Source organism: Cupressus sempervirens, chromosome 6, assembly GCF_028749045.1.
Source record: "Cupressus sempervirens isolate cs-2001-9-10 chromosome 6, ASM2874904v1, whole genome shotgun sequence".
Lineage (NCBI taxonomy): Eukaryota > Viridiplantae > Streptophyta > Pinopsida > Cupressales > Cupressaceae > Cupressus > Cupressus sempervirens.
The window spans coordinates 53854141-53874347 of record NC_143123.1 but is presented as its reverse complement, the minus strand read 5'-3'; the positions used below and the strand labels follow the sequence as shown (position 1 = coordinate 53874347).

The 20207-nt window shown below is 34.6% G+C and overlaps 1 protein-coding gene across 1 annotated transcript; it reads right to left on the bottom strand.

Moving 5' to 3' along the window:
• Positions 1 to 9479: 9479 nt before the first annotated feature.
• On the bottom strand, positions 9480 to 11121 carry LOC149551100 (uncharacterized). Its single transcript, XM_089789627.1, has 2 exons — positions 10986 to 11121; positions 9480 to 9738 (listed from the first exon to the last, which is right to left on the bottom strand). Exons 1-2 carry the CDS (start codon positions 11090 to 11092, stop codon positions 9507 to 9509), a joined length of 339 nt encoding a protein of 112 aa, XP_089645753.1. The 5' UTR covers positions 11093 to 11121; the 3' UTR covers positions 9480 to 9506.
• Positions 11122 to 20207: the final 9086 nt, after the last annotated feature.

Genomic DNA, 20207 nt, shown 5'->3' with positions numbered 1-20207 from the left:
TGGGCGGAAAACTTGCTAAGATTTTCCTCCTTTGCCACAATAATATTAATATTCTGAAAATATTTGAAGGCAAACGACTTTAATTTATAACTAAGTTAATAGTATATTAGTATTAGTATAAAGTATCAATAATATTAATATATAATAGTATTAATATACCTATAGTATCAATATTATTATTATACCTATAATAGTATTAATATTATTAATATAGATATAATAGTGTCAATATATAGTGTTTATTTATATTAAGCTACAATATATAGTATTAATATATATTATTATTATAGCTATAATAGTATTATTATTATTACTATACATATAATAATATTAATATTTAGTATTTATTTATATTATAATTATTATCGTAAAATACTATAAATAGTATATCCTAAAATATTATGTTATTATATAGATATATTAATAACATACATATTAATATAATAATATTTATAATATATATTATATTTAATAAAAATATTACGTTGTTATATATATATATATAATATTATTATACATATTAATATAATAATCTATAATACAAATATGTCTCATATGAATGATTCGAATATGTCCCTAGGGGTCCTAGGACCCCTAGGGACATATGTTGTCGTTTAATGGGTCAAAGGGGGTCATAGGTCACCCTATGACCCACTTTGACCCATATGAACGACTCGAATATGTCCCTAGGGGTCCTAGGACCCTTAGGGACATAATGTCATCGTTTAATGGGTCAAAGGGGGTCGTAGGTCACCCTATGAGCCCCTTTGACCCATATGAATGATTTGAATATGTCCTTAGGGGTCCTAGGACCCCTAGGGACATATGTCGTCGTTTAATGGGTCAAAGGGGGTCATAAGTCACCCTATGACCCCCTTTGACCAATATGAAAGATTCAAATATGTCCCTAGGGGTCCTAGGACCCCTAGGGACATATGTCATCGTTTAATGGGTCAAAGAGGGTCATAAGTCACCCTATTACCCCCTTTGACCCATATTACCCATTCAAATATGTTCCTAGGGGTCTTAGGACCCCTAGAGACCTATATCGTCATTTAATGAGTGCCCTATGACCCCCTTTGACCCATATGAACGATTCAACTATGTCCCTAGGGGTCCTAAGACCCCTAGAGAAATATGTCGTTATTTAATGGGTCAAAGGGGGTCATAGGTCACCCTATGACCTCCTTTGACCCATATGAACGATTCGACTATGTCCCTAGGGGTCTTAGGACCCCTAGGGCCATTTGTCATCATTTAATGGGTCAAAGAGGATCATAGGTCACCCTATGACCCCCTTCGACCCATAATACCCATTCGAATATGTCCCTAGGGGTCCTAGGACCTCTAGAGACATATATCGTCATTTAATAGGTCAAGAGGGTCATAGGTCACCCTATGATCCCCTTTGATCCATATGAACGATTCAAATATGTTCCTAGGGGTCCTAGGACCCCTAAGGACATATGTCGACATTTAATGGGTCAAAGAGGGTCATAGGTTACCTTATGACCCCATTTGACCCATATTACCCATTCAAATATTTCCCTAGGGGACATATGTCGTCGTTTAATGGGTCAAAGGGGGTCATAGGTCACCCTATGACCTGCTTTGACCCATATGAACAATTCAAATATGTCCTTAGGGGTCTTAGGACCCCTAGGGACATATGTCATCGTTTAATAGGTCAAAGGGGGTCATAGGTCACCCTATGACCCCCTTTGACCCATATGAAAGATTCAAATATGTCCCTAGGGGTCCTAGGACCCCTAGGGACATAAATTGTCGTTTAATGGGTCAAAGAGGATCATAGGTCACCCTATTACCCCCTTTGACCCATATTACCCATTTGAATATGTCCCTAGGGGTCCGAGGACTCCTAGGGACATATGTCAACGTTTAATGGGTCAAAGAGGGTCATAGGTCACCCTATGACCCCCTTTGACCCATATTACCCATTCGAATATGTCCTTAGGGGTCCTAGGACCACTAGAAACATATATCGTCATTTAATGAGTTAGAGAGGGTCATAGGTCACCCTATGACCCCCTTTGACCCATATTACCCATTCAAATATGTCCCTAGGGGTCCTAGTACCCCTAAGCACATATATAATCGTTTAATGGGTCAAAGAGGGTCATAGGTCACCCTATGATCCCCTTTGACCCATATGAATGATTCGACTATGTCCCTAGGGGTCGTAAAACCCGTAGGAACATATGTCATCGTTTAATGGGTCAAAGAGGGTCATAGCTCACCCTATGACCTCCTTTGACCCATATGAATGATTTGACTATGTCCCTAGGGGTCCTAGGACCCCTAGGGACATATGTCATCGTTTAATGGGTCAAAGGGGGTCATAGATCACCCTATGACCTCCTTTGACCCATATGAACGATTCGACTATGTCCCTAGGGGTCATAGGACCCTTAGGGACGTATGTCATCATTTAATGGGTCAAAGAGGGTCATAGGTCACCCTATGACCCCTTTTGACCCATAATACACATTCGAATATGTCCCTAGGGGTCCTAGGACCCCTAGAGACATATATCGTCATTTAATGGGTCAAAGGGGGTAATAGGTCACCCTATGACCCCCTTTGACCCATATTACCCATTCGAATATGTTTCAAAAATTTGTCATCATTTAATGGGTCAAAAGGGGTCATAGGTCACCCTATGACCCCCTTTGACCCATATTACCCATTCGAATATGTCCCTAAGGGTCCTAGGACCCCTAGGGACATATGTCGTCCTTTAATGGGTCAAAAGGGGTCATAGGTCATAGACCCTATGACCCCCTTTGACCCATATGAACGATTCAACTATGTCCTTAGGGTTCCTAGGACCCCTAGGGACATATGTCATCGTTTAATGGGTCAAAGGGGGTCATAGGTCACCCTATGACCTCCTTTGACTCATATGAACGATTCAACTATGTCCTTAGGGGTCCTAGGGCCCCTAGGGACATATGTCATCGTTTAATGGGTCAAAGAGGGTCATAGGTTACCCTATGACCCCCTTTAATCCATAATACCTATTCAAATATGTCTCTAGGGGTCCTAGGACCCCTAGAGACATATAGCATCGTTTAATGGGTCAAAGAGTGTCATAGGTCACCCTATGACCCCTTTTTACCCATATGAATGATTCGAATATGTCCCTAGGGGTCCTAGGACCCCTAGGGACATATGTCATCGTTTAATGGGTCAAAGAGGGTCATAGGTTACCCTATGACCCCATTTGACCCATATTACCCATTCGAATATGTCCCTAAGGGTCCTAGGACCCCTAGGGACATATGTCGTCATTTAATGGGTCAAAGGGAGTCATAGGTCACCCTATGACCCCCTTTGACCCATATGAACGATTCAAATATGTCCCTAGGGGTCCTAGGACCCCTAGGGACATATGTTGTCGTTTAATGCGTCAAAGGGACCTATGACCCCCTTTGACCCATATGAACGATTCGAATATGTCCCTAGGGGTCCTAAGACCCCTAGGGACATATGTCATCGTTTAATGGGTCAAAGAGGGTCATAGGTCACCCTATGACCCCCTTTGACCCATATTACCCATTCGAATATGTCCCTAGGGGTCTTAGGACCCCTAGGGACATATGTCATCCTTTAATGGGTCAAAGGAGGTCATAGGTCACCCTATGACCCCCTTTGACCCATATGAATGATTTGACTATGTCCCTATGGGTCGTAGGACCCGTAGGGACATATGTTATTGTTTTATAGGTGAAAGAGGGTGATAGGTCACCCTATGACCCCCTTTGACCCATATGAATGATTCGAATATGTCCCTAGGGACATATGTCATCGTTTAATGGACCTATGACCCCCTTTGACCCATATTACCCATTCAAATATTTCTCTAGGGGTGCTAGGACCCCTAGAGTCATATATCATCGTTTAATGGGTCAAAGAGGGTCATAGGTTACCCTATGACCCCCTTTGACCCATATGAACGATTCGACTATGTCCCTAGGGGTCCTAGGACCCCTAGGGACATATGTCGTCGTTTAATGGGTCAAAGGAGGTCATAGGTCACCCTATGACCTCCTTTGACCCATATGAACGATTCCACTATGTCCCTAGGGGTCCTAAGACCCTTAGGGACATATGTCATCGTTTGATGGGTCAAAGAGGGTCATAGGTCACCCTATGACCTATGACCCCCTTTGACCCATAATACCCATTCGAATATGTCTCTAGGGGTCCTAGGACCCCTAGAGACATATATCGCCGTTTAATAGGTCAAAGAGGGTCATAGGGTGACACATATGAACGATTCGAATATGTCCCTAGGGGTCCTAAGACCCCTAGGGACATATGTCGTTGTTTAATGGGTCAAAGAGGGTCATAAGTTACCCTATGACCCCATTTGACCCATATTACCCATTCGAATATGTCGCTAGGGGTCCTAGGACCCCTAGGAACATATGCCATCGTTTAATGGGTCAAAAGGGGTCATAGGTCACCCTATGACCCCCTTTGACCCATATGAACGATTCGAATATGTCCCTAGGACTCCTACGGACATATGTCATTGTTTAATGGGTCAAAGGGGGTCATAGGTCACCCTATGACCCCCTTTGACCCATATGAACGATTCGAATATTTCCCTAAGGGTCCTAGGACCCCTAGGGACATATGTCATTGTTTAATGGGTCAAAGAGGGTCATAGGTCACCCTATGACCCCCTTTGACCCATATTACCCATTTGAATATGTCCCTAGGGGTCCGAGGACCCCTAGGGACATATGTCATCATTTAATGGGTCAAAGAGGGTCATAGGGTGACCTATGACCCCCTTTGACACATATTACCCATTTGAATATGTCCTCAGGGGTCCTAGGACCCCTAGAGACATATATCATTGTTTAATGGGTCAGGTGACCTATGACCCCCTTTGACCCATATTACCCATTCGAATATATCCCTAGGGGTCCTAGGACCCCTCCTAGGACCCCTAGAGACATATATCGTCGTTTAATTGGTCAAAGAGGGTCATAGGTCACGCTATGACCCCCTTTGACCCATATGAACGATTCCACTATGTCCCTAAGGGTCGTAGGACCCGTAGGGACATACCTTTGACCCATATGAACGATTCGAATATGCCCCTAGGGACATATGTCGTCGTTTAATTGGTCAAAGAGGGTCATAGGTCACCCTATGACCCCCTTTAACCCATATTACCCATTTGAATATGTCCCTAGGGGTCCTAAGACCCCTAGGGACATATGTCATCGTTTAATGGGTCAAAGGGGGTCATAGGTCACCCTATGACCCCCTTTGACCCATATGAACGATTCGACTATGTCCCTAGGGGTCTTAGGACCCCTAGGGACATATGTCGTCATTTAATGGGTCAAAAGGGGTCATAGGTCACCCTATGACCCCCTTTGACCCATATGAACAATTCGACTATGTCCCTAGGGCTCTTAGGACCCCTATGGACATATGTCGTCGTTTAATGGGTCAAAGGGGGGCATATGTCACCCTATGACCTCCTTTGACCCATATGAATGATTCGACTATGTCCTTAGGGGTCCTAGGACCCCTAGGGACATATGTCATCATTTAATGGGTCAAAGAGGGTGATAGGTCACCCTATGACCCCCTTTGACCCATAATACCTATTCGAATATGTCCCTAGGGGTCTTAAGACCCCTAGAGACATATATCGTCGTTTAATGGGTCAAAGAGGGTCATAGTTCACCCTATGACCCCCTTTGACTCTTATATATTAATAATATACATATTAATATTATAATATATATATATATATATATTACATTATTATATTTAATAAAAATATTACTTTATTATATAGATATATTAATAACATACATATTAATATAATAATATTTATAATATATATTATATTTAATAATAATATTACGTTTATATATATAATATTATTATACATATTAATATAATAATATATAATGCATATTACATTTAATGAAAATATTACGTTATTGTATATATTAATAACATACATATTAATATAATAATATATAATATGTATTATATATATATATTACGTTATTATATTTAGTAAAAATAATAATAATATAAATTATATTTATAGATTGTAATAAGATTAACATAAGATATTATTATATATTACTAGATTATATCTTGTATGTTTACATTACGTTATTATATATATATAATATATTAAAATATTCTTGTGCATATTAATATAAGTGAAATCATTTAAAAATAAAAAACTAGAACATTTAAATCGAATTTCCCTCCAAAATTTAATTTTTTTTAGAATTTGACTACCGAGCCATATCGGATATCCGATTTGGAAACGGATATCCGATTAGGCTAGGCATTTATCAAGCCTGCCCGGTCAACCCCAAAGACGTGTTTATAGAGAATTTTAGTGATACTCAAACTTCGGGTAGCTGTCTGACAATGTTATTTTGATCAAAATTGAGTGAAACGAAATGGGTTTTTTAATATCGCTCTCTAGATTCCATCAATATAATTTCTGTCAAATTTTGAGTTCGATAAGTATTTATTTGTTAATTATCAGTGAAGATTATTGTAAAGTGCTGATTGACATACTGAATGAAAAATAGCTATAACTTTCAAACGGTATAACATTTTTAAATCTAAAAGTTGTGTCACATTCTATACTTCGCCTAGTATAAGAAAAAAAGAAAAATTAAATTTGGTCAAATGTTTTATTAGTTAGGGTGGTCAGACATGGGACTTTTTTTAATCCGAAAAAGTTTTGGTAGAAAATTCATATTTAATTATTTATTTGGAATAAAAATATCAAAAAATATGCGTCACATCTGGGCATGAGTCTAGTTTTCATATCTATAATTATATTAAAAAAATATTATGATTTGATTTTGATTAAGGTGGTCAGACATACACCTACTTTTTATTTTCGCCCTGAAATTTTCTTAGTATTGCATTAAAATTCAAACTTTTGACCAATCAATTATTTTTTTCTCCTGATAAGGCCTAGTAGTTTAGAAACTACATTCAATTTTCTACAAATTATTTTCTTACAACTTTTTGATATAAAGTCCATAACCACTTCAAAATTATGTGTCAATTTGACATAAACCAGATTTGCTGATTTTTCACTGCCACTTAAGGCCATAGTTTGGTACACCATGATCTTGCACATACCCTGTATCAATACTTGCATAGAATTACCACTGTCATGAATACCTTCATCCTTTATGAGTGACATACATACAATATTTGAGGTAATCAAATTTAATGAGATTTACAAGTTTAATGGCATCTAAATCTTAACAATTATTTATTTGATACAAATATCTACAAAAATTACCATTTATACTCTTATTTTCAATTCATAATTTACAATAGTACAAATATTATTCAATGTCAATAAAGTTCACCTAACTTTGCAAATTATTTTTTAGAAGTTTGAATTATTATACTAGTGTAGATACTTTAGATTTTATTATTTAACTTCACATAAAAATGGGTACATAAAACCTATACAATGCGCTATATGGAGACATGTAGATGTCTCCAATTTGAGCTCCATCACTATTTTTTAGTGGTTTTCCCTGTATTGTAGAAACCCTTTGTATGTAAGAGATAGGTTCCACTGAGTATCTAGAAAAGAGTATATATAGTTAGCAATAAAACTTACTATATGTACTAAATTAACTAAAAAATGTGTTTTTTTTTTCTTTAATTTTTTAGATGATATTTTATTTAATAATAATAAATAATATGTAAAGAGACTTACTTGCTACCCATGTGATTTGTAGCTTTCAAAGAGAGCCATGGAATAGAGTTCGAGTCAACTATTTCTTGACTTTGAATCAAAGAGAGCCATGGAATAGAGTTCGAGTCAACTATTTCTTGACTTTGAAGCTTTACACTTACTCTACTAGAGGGAATGAATAACTCCCATGTGGGTTGCCCTCCATAATAATCTATCTCACCAAGAAAATAATGTCTTCCAACCATCTCTTGTCTTGAAGCTGATGACAATTGAGTTGAAACATTTTTTATAACCCATGTAGATCCATTGAAGGAGTATATTTTCATGCCTTCACTAAAGTAGCTAGTTATGCATACATTTCCATTTGGGATTGAGAGAGATGAGGGAAGGCCCATAGGTTTAATTATTTCCCTTATGTAAAAACTATATAATGCTTCGTAATTTACTTGAATGATATGTTCCATATTGCTACATGTTTTTTTTAGAATGCCATCTTGACTTTCATATCGTGTAATGTATGGTATCTTATCAAAGGAACCAAGACCACTATGACAGGTTGCTTGCAATAAAAGATATGACATCATATCTATCTTTTCTTTTTGTCCAATCACTTTTCCTACATAGACTACAACTAGTTAATTATTCTTTAATTTATTCCTAATCAATATTAAAATTACTAACATTACTTCACCATAATAATATGTTGTATGACTAAAAGACGAGAGACTTAACCTACAAAAGGGTAATGGTGAAGAAGTTCTTTTCTTTTTTAATTACCAAAATACTACAATATCCCATTCATTAAACACAATGTAATAACTTAACATAATAATCTAAAGAACTGTCATTTTGACAAACAATTTTAAAATGAAGTTGTGAACATGTTTTTAAAATTTACAAATAAAGAACAAAAACTCTTTTAGTTTTATGTAATTATTTAGTATATATTAATTAAATTAATTTAGTAAGATTTTCAATTTAATGATATTTAACTATTTTTTAAAATAAAATATTATTTTGTTATATTAATATAAAATTATTGCCATTGACGTGTTATAATGATATAGTTGTAGTATTCTTATTGTCATTCTCATCAAGATTCACACACTATTGGAGTGCTATTGTTGAATGTATATTTGAAAGTAAAGTTCCTTTTTTATGACTTGCTTAATCAAAATATTTTAATATAAATAATAATATCGATTTGATACAAATTTTAAAATATAATTTTATTATTACAATTATGTTAAACACTTATTCTTTTACATTATAACTTTGAATTATATTAATAATAAATTTATATTAAATTTATTAATAATTATTTATAACTTTTTATATTTTTAATAAAATTATAATTGATTATATAAATAAATGATTGAAACATATAGTTCAATGTTTAAAGAATAGAACAAAAGGTTGAAATTCATTCATGAGAGCAATAATATATTCCATTGTTATTAATCTCATTACCTTTTATTTGATAGTTTTTAATCATAAAATTTTATAATAATGATTTCATTATCATTTTTCATAATGATGTCAATATTTTTGGGTTACATTTAGAAATTCATAGCATTTTTGATGTGAATAAGATTAAAAAATAATTGAATCAAGTACAAACTTTACTTATTGTAGTTAATGATGGGTACTAAAAATCTAGTCTTTTTATCAAAGAAAATGTTGAATTGCCACTATAGCTTATGACCACTTATAAAAATAAGGATTCTATTTTTATGAAAGATTTTTTGTTCGATTGTCACTCACCTGTAATTGTATTGGTACTCTTATGATCCCCATCAAAATAGGACCAGGTAGGTTTCCCTCCTTGTCCATCAACATAAAAAAGGAAATAATGTTGACCTCGTGGATTGGAATATGCAAAATCCATCAATCCATACAATTTTGCATTGACATGATCAAGACTATATGAAAGGTTCTCATTGCACTTGTAAACTTGCACACCTCGGCCTCTCAGTGTGATCAACAATCTGAACAAAGGAACAAACATAATTTCAATTAGAAGAGAATATGTATGAGAACTTCTACAAGAGAAGATAATATCCATCATCAAGAAAGACAAGAAAATATGTATCGGAATATCCACAAGAAGGGATAATATCTATCACTAGAATGAGCAAGAAAGAGACAAGAATAAATACAAGAATATTTGAAAGAGAAGATAATGTAAATAATTAGGACGATCAAGCAAGAGAAGACAATATTTATGAGAACCTCCACCAAAGAAGAAAAAAATCCATCATCTAGATGATCAAGCTTGAGAGAAGAGATGCAAACTTTTGCAAGAGAAGATGATATCCAACATCAAGATGAATATGGAAGAGTATAAAATGTATGTGAATATCCACAAGAAAAGCAGGTATAAATTATCAGAATGAACAAGCAAGATAAGAGAATATGTATTAGAATACCCACCAAAGATGCTTATATCCATTATCAAGATGAACAAGCAAGAGAAGATAATATCCAACATCCAAATAAGGAAGCTTGAGAGAAGAGAATATATACAAGAATATCCACAAGAGAAGTTAGAATCCATCATAAGGATAATAAAGGAAGAGAAGAGAATATGTGAAAGAGAAGATAGTATAAATGACCAGGATGAGCAAGAAAAAGAAGAGAATATATATGATAATATATGCACAAGAAAATAATATAAGCTATTATGATGAAAAATTTTCATCATAAAAATGTCTATTAGAAAAGTTAATATGTTAATATCTATTATTGAGATGAGCAAGAAAAAAAAGAGAATATGTATGAAAATGTTTCGAAGACAAAAATATCCATCATTAGAATGAACAGGCGAAGAAAATATTTATGAGAATAGTCACAAGAAAAGAAAATAACTATGAGATTATCCACAGAGAAGAGAATACTCATAAGACTGTCCATACAAATAGAATACCAATAAAACTATCCATAGAAATAGAATACCAATACAAACTATCTGCGAGAGAAGAGAATATCCATACAAATAGAATATCAATAGAACTATCTGCAAGAGAAGAGAATATCAATCAGACCATCTTCATGATAAGATAATTTCGATGAGGCTATCTGCAAGAGAAGAGAGGATTGAAGATGATAAATATTCCTATGACAATGAATGCTTCATAAAGATAATCTCAACATATAATCTAATCCAAAAAAAAATTCAAGCAAACATTAAAACTTATCAAAATTTCAAATCTTTTTAAAAACTAAATCTACTTACGTGTTTCCTATGGGAGGCTGGATGGAAGCAGAAGAATTAGCTGCACTGCCTATGGCAGCAAAAGCAAACACAAAGACAACTAATCTCAATACAATAAGAGGATTCATATTGGAGGGTGTTTACAAACTTGCAAACGCTGCAGATTGAAGATTACATTGAGAGATGTTTAGTATTAATAATCATTTGAAGGAGTAGTAAACGATGCAAGTTGTTTGTCTTTCTGTCAAAGTTGGTCTCACTAGTCAATTGTTAATCTTCCAAAAACCAAAGTTAGCCATTATTTACGCATTCTTCAAAGGGATTATAACTCAAAACAAAAACTACCGATGAGGCAATATCTTTTCTTGGTAACCAACGACGAAATTTCTTGTTCGATATCCTTATATAATACTTCATTGGGCAAGGTTGTATACATTTCATAGGTTTTCACAAGCTCGTTCTATTTAGTGCATGTCTTACACATCATAAACCTTCCGGACGGCTTTGTTTAGTTTTTTTATCACATCATAACTACAAACATTAGTGGAGATTACGAGGGTGCAATGGTGGAGGAGCACCCATATAAAGTATTTAGGTCAAGTTTTATGCACGAGTCGACTTGAGAAATTTATCTTGATTTCATCATTAGGATAAGATAATTTTCTTGAGATTTGTACAGATCATTGTGGGGTCATTCTTCCCCATTCTATACTGATCTAGAATTTTCTATAAGTTGTTTTTCCTATTTTGTAATAATCTAGAAGGTTTCGTAGATTATCTTAGCAAGTATAAATAGAGTTTTAGGTTTAGGTTTAGGTCAAGTTGGAGAGAAAGGTTTATCAGAGCTTGGGGAAAGCTCTTGAGGCAATTAGATTTTATGTCTGGATCGGAGTTGGAAGCTGAAACATCAAACATGGTCACCAATGCTGAACTGGCAAAGAAGATGCAAGAACAAGAGAAAATCAATAAGTGGTTATTAGATGAATTTGAGAAGACGAAGGGCTGGATGGAAAATAAAGCAAAGGTTTCCTCAGAGCAAGAAGAATAAGGGGAAGAAGAGGATACCCCTGAGCAGGAGGTGATTAACTTACCTGTAGACCAAAGATACTTTATAGAAGCCCTTGAAAGAGTTGGTAAGAAGGATGCAAAGGTGACCTACCCATCTTCTCAGGAAAGATGGATGTTGATGCTATTGTGGATTGGATAGAAGCCTTAAACAACCATTTTGAATTTGAAAATATAGCAAAGAAGGATAAGGTAAAAATTGCCAAGTCAAAGTTGAAGGGACCAACCCTCACTTGGTGGAATTTCATTCAAGGAGAAAGGGTCAAAGAAGGTAAGAACATGATAACTTCTTGGGAAAGGATGTGTGTCAAGGTGAGAGAAACATACTTACTTAAGGATTATGAAATCCAACTTCATCAAAGGAGACAAAGTTTAAGACAAAAGGAGCTAGATGTCACTGCCTATATTAAAGAATTTCAAAAATTAAGCCTGAGGTCAAAGCAGAGTGAATGTGAAAGTGTAAAAGTTGCTAGATATCTCAATGGATTGAGGTTGAACATTCAAGAAGAACTTAATTTATTATGTCTAGATACAGTACATAAATGTTATCAACTAGCATTGAAGGTGGAAGCGAAATTGAAAAGAAGGCAAGAACAAAATAGCAGAGGAAGCAGAAGAAATCAAAGGGGAAGAGGAAATTTCCAAGGAAGAGGACAAAACCATGAAGATCATAAGGAGATAAAGCAAGAAACCAGTCAAAGTGAAGAAAATTTCAGAGATAACTTCAGAGTTAGAAGAGACAATTCAAGAGGTGGATTTGGTGGTAGAAGGGCAAGTTCAATTGTTTGTTTCAATTGTAATAAGGAGGGACATTATGCATCTAGGTGTCCAGATAGAGCAAGTTCAAGTTCACAAGGTGAAAGAAGAACACATTTGGTACAAGATGATGAATACCAAGAGAAGGAGATGGCTGACTCAGATAGTGTACCTGAAAGAGGAGAAAGTTTAATGATGAGAAGAACACTTTTGAAAGTGCCTACTACCATGGAACCACCACAAAGGAAAATTATCTTTAGGACTACTTGCAAATCTGGGGGTAAGGTATGTAAAGTCATTATTGATTCAGGATCTACTGAGAATTTAGTTTCTATTGAGATGGTTGAGAAGTTAAAACTTAGGAGAATACCTCATCCTTTTCCTTATAAGGTTTCATGGCTAACAAAGGGTCAACAAACTCTCTTAAATGAGCAAGCATGGGTTGATTTTCAGATTGAAAATTATAAGGACAAAATTTTGTGTGATATAGTTGATATGGATGCATGCCATGTATTATTTGGTAGGCCCTGGCAGTATGATTTGCAGGCACAACATGATGGAAAACTCAATATATACACCATCAAGAAGGATGGAAAACTGATTAGATTGATTCCATTTGCTGATCATGAGGAAGTGGAAGAAAATAAGGAGAGGGAAGCCAAAATTATGATGGTTAATAAAAAGGAATTCTTATGGGATATGAAGGATGAACCTAAGCCTTGTTTTCTTTTGATGCCTAACCCACAACCACAAGAACCCATTGGAAAAGACAGAAAAGAGGCTGAAACAAAGAAGGCAATTCCTAATAGAGTGAAAGAACTTTTGGATAAATATGAAGGTTTGATTTCAGAAGGTATGCCAAAAATTTTACCACCTATACGAGACATTAGTCATTGTATTGATTGCATTCCTAGAGCTACTTTACCTAATAAGGCTGCATACAAGATGACACCACAACAAAATGAAGAGATTGCCAGACAAGTAAAGGAGTTACTCGATTCTGGCTTGATTACGAAAAGCTTAAGCCCATGTGTTGTACCTGCTATTTTGGCACCCAAGAAGGAAGGAACCTAGAGGTTATGCATTGATTCTAGAGCCATTAATAAGATTACAATCAGATATAGGTTTCCAATGCCAAGAATTGAAGATTTGCTTGATTGTTTGGGAGGTGCAAAGTATTTCTCCAAGATTGACTTAAAAAGTGGGTACCATCAAATAAGGATAAGAGTTAGAGATGAGTGGAAGACAACATTCAAAACTAATGATGGATTATATGAATGGATGGTAATGCCATTTGGACTCTCTAATGCTCGTAGTACCTTCATGAGACTTATGAATGAAATACTCAAGGACTTCAATGGCAAGTTTGTCATAGTATATTTAGATGACATATTAATTTTCAGCAAGACAAAGGAAGAACACCTAGAGCACATTGACATGGTTTTGAGAAGACTTCATGAGGAGAAATTGGTAATAAATTTGGAAAAATGTTTGTTTATGCAAGAGGAGTTGACATATCTAGGTTTTGTGATCTCCCAAGGTTGCTTGAAGATGGATAAAGAAAAGGTAAGTGCTATACTATCTTGGCCACCCCCAAAAATAGTTGGAGATGTTAGAAGCTTTCATGGTCTTGCTAAATTTTATAGGAAATTCATAAGAAATTTCAGTCATATATGTGCTCCTATGTTAGAAACTATTAAAGGAGGAATGAAGTGTAAGTTTGCATGGAGCCAATCAACAAATGAAGCTTTTGAGTTGCTTAAGAAAAAGGTTAGTGAGCAGCCAATTCTTTCTTTACCTGATTTTAACAAAGTTTTCCAAGTAAAATGTGACACTAGCAAGGTTGCTATAGGAGCAATTCTTAGTCAAGAAGGAAAACCAATGGCTTTCTTAAGTGAAAAACTCAATGAAGCCAAACAGAGATACTCTTCATATGACTTAGAAGTGTATGCATTGGTTCAAGCTCTCAAAAGGTGGAGACATTACTTATTGCCAAAGGAGTTTGTTATGTATACCAATAACCAAGCACTTAGTTTTCTAAATAGCCAAGACAAATTAAGTCATAGGCATATCAAACAAGGTTGTTGATGCTCTTAGTAGAAGGAATTTGACTGTCTCCCAGATATAGCTAGAAAGTGTGGGAATTGAAGCACTCAAGGACATGTATGTAGCAGATCCAAATTTTGGTGACATCTACAAGGTATGTGTGGAGTTTGGTGAGAGATACCATGCTAATTTTCCTGATTTCTGGATACAAGACAGACTTCTTTTGAAAGGAGGACAACTATATGTACCCAGGTGCTCTATGAGGACAAACATTATCAAAGAGAAGCACAGTGGAACAATGAGTGGCATTTTGGTTTGGATAAAACCTTAGAATTGGTTAGAAGGTACTACTATTGGCCTAAACTTCAGACTGATGTGCGAAACTTTATGGAAACATGTATGATTTGTCAAAGGGCCAAAGGAAAGACTACAAATGTTGGGCTTTATCAACCTTTGCCAATACCATCTAGACCTTGGGAAAACATAACGATGGATTTTGTAATGGGGCCGCCACGGACACAAAAGGGGTATGATAGTGTATTTGTTTTAGTAGATAGGTTCAACAAAATGGCTCACTTCTTACCCTGCAAGTCAACCAATGATGCTTCTCATATAGCAAATCTCTTTTTCAAGGAAGTCATAAGGATTCATGGGCTACCCCTCAATATAGTTTTAGAAAGGGATGTGAAGTTCATAGAACACTTTTGGAGAACTTTATGGAGGAAACTTGGAACCAATTTATCATTTTCATCAGCCTACCACCCTCAAACTAATGGCTAAATAGAGGTAGTTAATAGAACATTGGGCAATTTGTTAAGAACACTCATAAGACAACATGCAGCAAAATGGGATGTAATCCTACCCCAAGCTGAATTTGCATATAATGAATCCATCAATAGAAGTACAGAAAAGTCACCATTTCAAGTGGTGTATGGAATTCATCCTAGAGGGATTTTTGAGTTAAGAGATATGAGTTCACATCAACAAGTTAGTGCCCAAGGAGAATAATTTGCTACTGCCATAAAAGAAATCCACGATGAAGTCAAACCACAACTCCAAAAAACCTCTGACAAGTATAAGAAGCATGTAGATCAGAAATGTAGACACTTACAATTTGAAGTGGGAGATTTAGTATAGGCAAATCTCAAGAAGGAGAGGCTACCAAAAAGTAAATCTACCAGACTTATGTTGAGAAAACTAGGTCCTTGTCAAATATTAAAGAAGTTTTGACCAAATGCTTATGAGATTCAATTGCCCCCAGAGATTGGCATTTCTCCCACCTTCAACATAGCATACCTCACACCATTCAAAGCACCCACTGAAGAAATTGATATAGGGAAAATGGCTGATACAGAAGACTTTCAACGTCTACCATTTAAGAAGGTACCACAGCTAGAAAGGATACTTGACACCTAAGTCATAAAGCAGAAAAGAGGAAAGGACTCCAAGCATTATTTGGTAAAACTCAGAGGTTATTCGGATGTAGATGCTGTGTGGATGACCACACAAGATATCAAGAAGTAGGGTACCATTCTACAAGAGCTTATCTCAAGTGGGCTTGAGATTAAATTTCCTGGGGAGTATGGTGCAGGAGCACACACATAAAGTATTTAGGTCAAAGTTTTATATAAAGTATTTAAGTCGAGCTTTATGTATTTAGGTCAATTTTTATGCATGAGCCGACCTGAGAAATTTATCTTGATTTTTCCATTAGGATAAGATAATTTTCTTGGGATTTGTACAGATCATTGTGGGTTCATTCTTCCCCATTCTATATTGATCTAGAATTTTCTATAAGTTGTTTTTCCTATTTTGTAATAATCTAGAAAGTTTCGTAGATTATCTTAACAAGTATAAATAGAGTTTTAGGTTTAGGTTTAGGTCAAGTTGGAGAGAAAAGTTTTTGGATACTAAGTTACAGAGAGAAAAAATCTGCAGGAGAGCAAGTGTATGCATTATTCATTTGATAAATTAAATAGAAGAATTTTATAATCTATCACTTACTGGTGTTGGTTCCTATTGTGTTTGCTTCCATTGCATTTATCTTTGCATCATGCAAGATGGCAAATTTGTCTAAGCCCAACTCACATGAACATATTGTAATATGAAATATACAATCTAGAAAAGAGTTTCACTGTGGTAAACTTGTTATTCAATCTGATTCGAAGTACAAAATGAGAAGGATAATAAATATGGGTCTAGGTTTTAGTCCAACATTTAAGTATGTGAGTTGAGGTTGGAATAATATGATATGGAAAATAAGGAGATGTATAGATTATGAATGGTATTTTGTAATTAGTAAGTTTGGTAGAGAAGAAAAGGAGATGTTTAATGATAAGATTTGAAGTTATTATTATGTAAAATATAAAAATAGATATTTTTTTATTATGTTAATGTTTTGTTTAATATGTTAATATTCAAATATAGTAACGGTTTTTTAATACATCATCACTTTGTGATTTCTTCAAATCCTCATCTAAAAAATAATGCCATAAAGTTAATCATTAGATTCTTCATTATCTCGCTAAACCTTGCATGATAATTCGGTGAAATAGTGATACCACCATTTTGGAACCTATCTTGATGAAACTCTACAATACTATGACATCTTTTCTACTTTGTGAATGCTAAAAACTCCTTGCGAAGCAAATAAACAATAATTTTTTCCCAACCGAATAATATTTTTATAGACTTTCACCATGGAAAAGATATGAGATATGTGCAATTCTTGGAATCCACCCCTTAGTTCACCTGCTTACGAATATGTTGGAAATTGGAATTCATATTCATAGATAATTTTTTTGATTAACTTGGAACCATAAATTTCACAAAATTGTAAGGTTCCAACATTCTGGGGACATATTCTCTTTGCGAGCGTAATGAGACTATAACTATCTCTAGAAAATTAGACCAAAATGTAATTCAATCAACCCATTATAAGTGAGAATTTTATTTTAATAGTGCCTAACCCTTTAAAATGGGAACATTGCCTTTTCCTCTATCATATGGGCCGATGAATAGAAAATTGATAGATTAATTGGTTGAGTCGAAGTAGCGAGCCAATCATTTCACTAGCAAGCGTAGATATAGGTAGGAGGGCTTCGAAACCAACCCAAAATGAAAAATTGCATATCGATGAATGCATAGGGTGGTAAAGAAAGATTGAAAAGGGTGGAAAAAAGAGTGTGCTCATGAAGAGGCCTTATATATACATTCTTCCATGATGCCTTCCCAATATTCAGTATGAGAAAAATGACTTACCCCCTTTAACTCTTAGTTTACTATTTATTTGTTCATCTATGAGAATAGATCTTGTTCTATCTTTCATTATATTCTCCTGATTTCTAAGGTCTTATGATACTCCCCTTTTCTCATCCTTCACAAAGAATTTTCTTTGGCATCATACATGGACACCATCTTATTCTTTCTTCTAAGCACCTCATAAGTCAGGATATTAGGACATGCATTATTCCTAGATGTACATCATGCATTTCATTCATTGTAATGAAATCCTCCCTTTGTGATTCTTGATCACATGTTGCTTTTCATAGCGATGCATCCTCGTACCTTGAAAGTATCCCATCATCTTCAAGTAGCAGGGTAAGAAAACAATGAACCCTTTCATAGATGCTTCTTCATAAGATAGTTTATCAGAGACTTTTAATGCCTCAGCATATAAGGAATTTATAAATATTTTAAAACTTCCCTCAAGGATAGTATTCTCCGTATTAAGTTAGAAATCTCTATTAGAGTTATCACCTTGGAATTTTCATATTTCATTACCAAGACTAACCCCTTGATTTGAGTTTCTTTCAAGGATTCATTTATGTCCATCACATATTCTATATGACATTTAAATTATTTTTTCCATGCAAATAGACAAATTCTCTAGGTATTTTCCATAGAATTCCTTAAATACTCTTTCTCCACAAGTTATAACCATTCTCATTATCTAATTCTACCTCATCATAAAGTAACTTAGGATTCGTAAGAATACATCACCACACCACACTTATTATACATTTGAACTTCATGGTTTAGTACTTTGATTAAAAATTATACCCTTCATGTATTCCTTACCCATTTCCTTATAGTTGATAACATTTTTGTTCATAGTCTCATCATTGCTCCTAGGATTCTAGTGAAGTATAAGCAATGAAATTTTATTCCTTAGGAGCATTTTATTTATAGTCTAAATAGGAATTTGAAGTTTGTTGCATCACATACTTGGAAAAGATATTAAAAAAAAATTATTTGGTTTATTATCTATTGTTTCTAACAAATGAGATTACGAGTAAGTGTATATTTAAATGGTTCATTTTAAGCATTGACTTCTTCAGAATGAAGCATATGAAATTGTACCTAATCTCATTAACAATATTTTATCTAAATATGTGATCATATAATTTTTAGTTCAAAAATGTTGAATATTCAAAGTTGACTAACATTTTTTACACTTAATTTTTTTCTTAATATGTTGTTTAAGAGTGCCCTATAAACCATGAGTGGCTTCTATGACTATTATTGCTAAAATCAATTTTTTAAATTTCTAATTTATAGATATGGCTGGTACAACTGGGCAAGAATGACAATGGATCATTTTTTTTGCTAATTTCTTTTTAGAATGTTCACTATTTTTCCTAAGAAGAATAGTCCTCCACTATTGATCCTTCTATCATCAAAATTTCCTACCCAATTAGCATCAGTATATACATGAACTATAAAATCAACATCTTTTTCATACTATAATCCATAATCCATTTTTCCTTTTAGGCATCTTAATATATTTTTAATAGTAGTAATTGTTGAGATTATGTGTGTTGCACACATTGCATAATACTGTTTATATTGTATAATTTTATTTTATTTTGTATAGTTGCACCTAGAAGCATCTAGATGGACATACAACATGTAGAGATTCCAATGAGATATTCTTGATGAGTTGTATTCAAACCTTGTGATAATATTTCATGTAATTATTTAATATTGGGGAAGAATAATCAAATTTTCAATATTAAATGTGGGTCAATGGAGGTTAGATAACACACAATTTTAGCACATGATTTATGGAATACCACTTGTTGGATTTGTGGGAGTTTGCTACTATAATTAAATCACAAGGGCATTTATTGAGGTGAGACAAGATAAGGCAAGATATGTTAGCCAAGGGAGCATTTGTAGAGATTGGAAACATGCCATTGGATGTGTGGATTCATGCTTGCTCACATGGGTTGTTTGGTTGTGGCTATGGCTTTGAAGGCTTACATGGTTTCATTGCAATGATGTTTTGCTAAATAATATATAGTGATGGATGCTTTTTTAGGTTGGCTTTTTCCCTCAATGAGGGCTTCCTAGGATACATCTTGTGTCACATTT

Coding starts and splice junctions, on each gene's coding strand:
- LOC149551100 (XM_089789627.1), bottom strand. CDS start 11,092: ATGAATCCTCTTATTGTATTGAGATTAGTTGTCTTTGTGTTTGCTTTT. Junction 9,739..10,985: donor CAGCCTCCCATAGGAAACAC/GTAAGTAGATTT, acceptor TCCTTTGTTCAG/ATTGTTGATCACACTGAGAG.